The sequence below is a fragment of the Coffea eugenioides genome, chromosome 5 (assembly GCF_003713205.1).
Source record: "Coffea eugenioides isolate CCC68of chromosome 5, Ceug_1.0, whole genome shotgun sequence".
In the NCBI taxonomy this organism is placed as follows: domain Eukaryota; kingdom Viridiplantae; phylum Streptophyta; class Magnoliopsida; order Gentianales; family Rubiaceae; genus Coffea; species Coffea eugenioides.
The window spans coordinates 13,372,562-13,377,708 of record NC_040039.1 but is presented as its reverse complement, the minus strand read 5'-3'; the positions used below and the strand labels follow the sequence as shown (position 1 = coordinate 13,377,708).

At 37.1% G+C, this 5,147-nt stretch overlaps 1 protein-coding gene across 1 annotated transcript; it reads left to right on the top strand.

Moving 5' to 3' along the window:
* Positions 1–751: 751 nt before the first annotated feature.
* LOC113771192 lies at positions 752–1,303 on the top strand. Its single transcript, XM_027315804.1, has one exon. It carries the CDS (start codon positions 752–754, stop codon positions 1,301–1,303), a length of 552 nt encoding a protein of 183 aa, XP_027171605.1.
* Positions 1,304–5,147: the final 3,844 nt, after the last annotated feature.

Genomic DNA, 5,147 nt, shown 5'->3' with positions numbered 1-5,147 from the left:
GGTAGATGAAAATTGGTATAAAGTGGGGATCTACGGTCATGGTTTTGCTTCTTTAAACATTGACGGAGTGTCAACAGGTTTGGATCAAGTTAATATAACGAGAAATTTAACTCTTGAGAGCCATCTGTATCCTTTAGTTGAACTACTCTGTTTAAGTCGTGGTGTTTACTTATATCTTATTTGATACTTATATTTGATCGATTAAAATTGTAATTGTGTGATTTCTTGACTGTGTGACCCTTTTGGTATCTCATTGGGCAAAAGTTCACCCTAAATTTTGGAAGCGTGAATTTTGGGAAAAGAGTCGAGTTAGTTATAGTTGTTTTTGTTTAATCTCCTTTGTATTAGCAAACCTTGCATGTATTTGTATAAATTTGGATACTCTGGCTGGTACTTTAAGTTGAATCATTAGAAACTCCATTGTATATAGTATTGATTGATTATTTGAAGTTAAATTGCGCCTTTTGGTATGGTGAATGTGAATTTTGGCTTAGTAGTCCTGGCGAGAGTTGGGCAGGCAGTCCGCTAACCTTTGGGGTACGCCCTAAGGGAAAGTGGGGCTGTCACAGTATTGCACCAATTAGATCTGATAATGTCTCAGTTTTCTTGGGAAGAGGAGGAGGGGCATCAAAAGAAGCACTAGTGGAAATGGAGTGAGCTGTGTTTCCCCACAAAACAAAATTTACTGGGAGTTCACATACTGGACAACATCTTGAAGGCTTTTAGCTATAGGTTATGGTGGAAATCACGAATGAGTGACATGCTTTGGGCTCGCTACATGATCTCCAAATATGTAACGACAACAGGGCATGCGGCCATAGCGTCAATAAAGCCCTCAAACTCGCAGACTTGGAGAAGAATGATAGGAGTGCGTGACTTCATGGTACTGCACATGCAAACGCTAGTTCGAGATGGCAGCTTATCCTTCTGGTTCGACAACTGGTTGGGGACGGGACCGCTAGCTGAAGGCAAACAAGGGACACCATCTTCGAGTTTGGTAATTAAAAACTTGATCGCAGGTGCAGAATGGAAGCTAGACCGAGTCGACGAAGCACTAACGGAAGAGGACAGAAGGAAGATCCTAAACTTTCGTATTCACCATTCAACAGACTGGGATCAGTATGTCTGGACAGCTACTCCAGATGGCAAATTTAAAATCCAAATGGCTTTGGAGAGGCTCCGCAAGTCGACTAATCCTTTAATCTCAAGGAAACTCATATGGAACCGGCGTATCCCCCTCAAACTCTCTATTTTCATGTGGTGCCTACTGAATCATTTGCTTCCTTTTCCCGACATGTTATAGAGATTTGGGTTCCGCTTGCCATCCAAGTGCTACTTTTGCACGAGCGACATCCAAGGGCTACTTTTGCACGAGCGAGGAGACTCTGAGTCACTTCTTCATTGAGTGTAGGGTGGCACGTCAAGTATGGGGACAATTTGAGCAGATGTTCAAATTTCGAATAGCAGCGGCAGTGGACTCTCTCGCACAAAAACTACAAGGTTGATGGATGCACACGTCTAGGAGCTCGTTAGAGGCCGCTTTGGCCCATCTTTTACCAGTGTTGATCCGTTGGGAATTATGGAAGGCAAGGAACAAAGCTGCTTATGAGGACATTATCACGCCTCCAGGTCAAATAGCCCGTCAGGTTTTGGAGTTACTACACCATATCAATGCTGCTCATCCCTTCACTACATCAAGTCCCAAAGATGACATTTGGTTACAATTGGGACTGCTACCCTTTACTAGAAGGCCAGCGCCAACAATGTGCATTACATTGGTGTGGACCTTGCCACCTTATCCCTATGCCAAGTTGAATGTGGATGGCTCCTCTCTTGGGAACCTTGATTATTCAGGAGGAGGGGCATTATTAGGGACAATGCCGGGCACAAACGGGGGGCTTTCTCATCCTTTTATGGCTATCACATGAACATGGAGTCCAAGGTGAGGGCACTTCTACAGGGGCTTCAACTTTGTGCGTCGCTCGGCCTATCAAAGGTGATCGTGCATGTGGATTCAGTGCAATTACTATGCTCAGTAAGACAAATCTCAGCTACACCTTGGAAACTCAATAGCCTGATCAGAGCAGTATGACAATCGATAACGCACGCCAGATACATTTTGGAGCATTGCTACAGAGAGACCAACTCTGCAACGGACAGCCTTGCGAAGGAAGCAGCAATCATGCAACAATCTGCAACTTAAAACGCTGATTCTCTACCGAAATGGGTGAACAGTCTCTCCAATTTAGACACTCGTCAATTCCCCTCCATTTATATAAAGCATTGATTGTAAGGGAGTAGTTCCTCTCATAGTTTCCCTTTTTTTCGCTTCATTTACTCTGTAATTATGCCAATTTATTTTAATAATAATAATAAGTTTATATTTAAAAAATGGCTTGAATATATATATATATGTATACATATTTTAAGGCAAACCTGTCGCGCCCCATTTTAAAAAGAAAAAAATCAAGTGTTAAAAAATGGATTTTGGATTGATTTTGATTGGAAAAAATGAGAGTTTTATTTTTAGAAAAATAAATAAAGAAAATGGCCTAATGGGACTTTAAAAAGTGCGACGATTTTGACCCAAAACTAATAGTTTAAAAGGGTTTTTAATGAAAAATAGGAATCGCCACTTGGTATTGAGTTAAAGTGTACCAAGTCACCTAAAATAAATTTTTAATCAAAAATGGAAAAAAATCCTTTTCAAACGACTCCAAGTCTTCGAAAATTAGAGAAAAAGTGTTCGGGAGTCACATTTGAAGAAAGGGAAGGCAAGGATAAAATCCAAAGTACCCTTTCAACCTAACTAAGACTAGTTGCGTGATTTAGTAAAAAATTTTCTTATTTTAATCTAAAAATTTATCACATTTGGATGTCACCATATGGATGCAAAACCTAACCCTAGGAGGATATCGGTGGGTCGGAATATCTCTTCAAAGTTTAATTGATGTAAATCGCATTAATTGTGATGCCCAAGAGTGACTTTTTGAAGAGCTCACAAATATACAAAAATATGAGACTCTAAGAAAAGAAAAGGAAATAAGAAAATAATAATTATACAAATATACATGACCTAAAGGAATGCATCATAACGGGTGCGGGGAACTATGACTCGTGACTAGATTTTTCCTTTTATAGGGGGGATACGAGCGTGCTAAGGTTAGAAAACCAAACTCGTCTATATCCCATATTCAAGGGGTTGATTATCCTAATTTGTGTTCAAACAAATGACCTAATCCTATTTCTATTTTTTCTAAATGGGATGTAACTCTAAAATATTATACATAGGGATAGAGGATATATAAGGAAATATTATGTAAAAGTGATAAGGATCCTAAAAATAGAAAAATATGCATGAAATGTAATAATTTGGCATACAAACATGATCTAACGTATGGACGGTTCCTAAGGGTCTAGCATTGGACTAGCCCTATATCTATAAATTCTCACTAGCATTGGACTAGTGAGAAATCGGAGAAAAGGGTCTCAACTAGTGTTGGACTAGTGAGAAATCGGGAAAAAGAGCCACAACTAGCGTTGGATTAGTGTGGTGACGTCACATGTTTATTATGATCGAATAAAACTTATAAAACATAATAAAGCAAATAAACACATAAAACACATAGCACATAAGCATAATATCTAGATGCAAGACCCTAAGAAAGCAAGTAACACGTAAACACACAAGCATGCAAAACACACAAAGCAAATAAAGCCCTAACTATTACATTTGGAGACCCTAACTACAATCTAAAGGGAAAAATGAAATAAAATAATAACCTAACTATTACAATTTGGCATTTAAATGCCTCTCAAATAACCCAAATTAAATTAAAATAAATATACAAAATTAAAACAAATAAAGTGAATAAATAAATAAATGAAATAAAAAACATTCAAAAGAGGCATGCAATTACATACATAAAGTCACATAGGAGCACATAGTATCGAGTAAAATCAAAATAAAGAGTTGAGTGTACCTCCATTGAATTGGTGACCTAATGGAATGAAAATTTTCTTATTTTACCCTCTAAAACAAAGAAAAAGGTCAAGGCATCACTTTAATTAACAAATAATCACAAAAAATGAAAATAAACACGAAATTGAATCACTCAAAGCATCCAAATAAAGGTAAACAACCCATGTTGACACATTAAAACAAGCAAGGACCCAATTGAAAGAATTAAAAAAGTTGGAGGGGTTAAATTATTATTATCACAAATACTAAGGGTCTAAATTAAAAGAAATTAAATTTAAGGGCTTAAGATGAAACCTACCAAACCAAAATGATAAAATTCCCAAAAAATTAATGAAAACCCATTTGTTATAGTTAAACAACAAAATTACTCACAATTCTACTAAAATCCAAATCAAAATTATAAATCTATCAAAAAATTATTAAACCTTCAAGTTTTATCCTAAACTTATGAATAATCTGTCCAAAAAATGCACCAAGGTATACCAAAGGAAAATAACATGTTAAAAGGGGAAAAGTGATTAAATTTTCCAATTTTTCTGGGCCTTAATAGCATTAGATAGAAATTAAGGGGTTAAAGTGCAATTTATGAAACTTTTGAATGCATGCTACGAAGCTTTCTTTGTTTCTGCTGGTTTCTTTCCTCTGCAACATGCTGGGTTTCTCAAATGCAATCTCCCATCCATCCTAACGTAACTAATATCTCAGCTAACCAACATTTGGACTAAAGCAACAAGATAACCAAGCTTTCTTTTCACTTTTCAACATAAAACTTTATGTTTAAGCGCCAGAAATTCAGATGAAAAGATCAAGCAAGCATCGAATAACAGTATCTTCTTTAGCAACAATGCTTCTGCAATTTTCTCATGCAAACCGAAATATGATCATACGAAGTAATGGGAATGAAGCTTATTGATTTATCCACCAAACCCCAATGCTATAGCTTCCTACCCGTGTTGTTAATCATCACCCAAATGCAATGGTCTATCCCCCAGAAATTCTAATAAGGAAGTTGGACATGAAATGCAGCAAAGTCCCATGAATATTTGATGAAATCTCAAACCCCCAGATCTTCAAGAAAGCAAACCCAAACCATAAAACAAACAAGATAATCCGTGGTTCACATCCCTTAGCATTCACGGGTGAGAGAAAACTAATGACCTTGTTC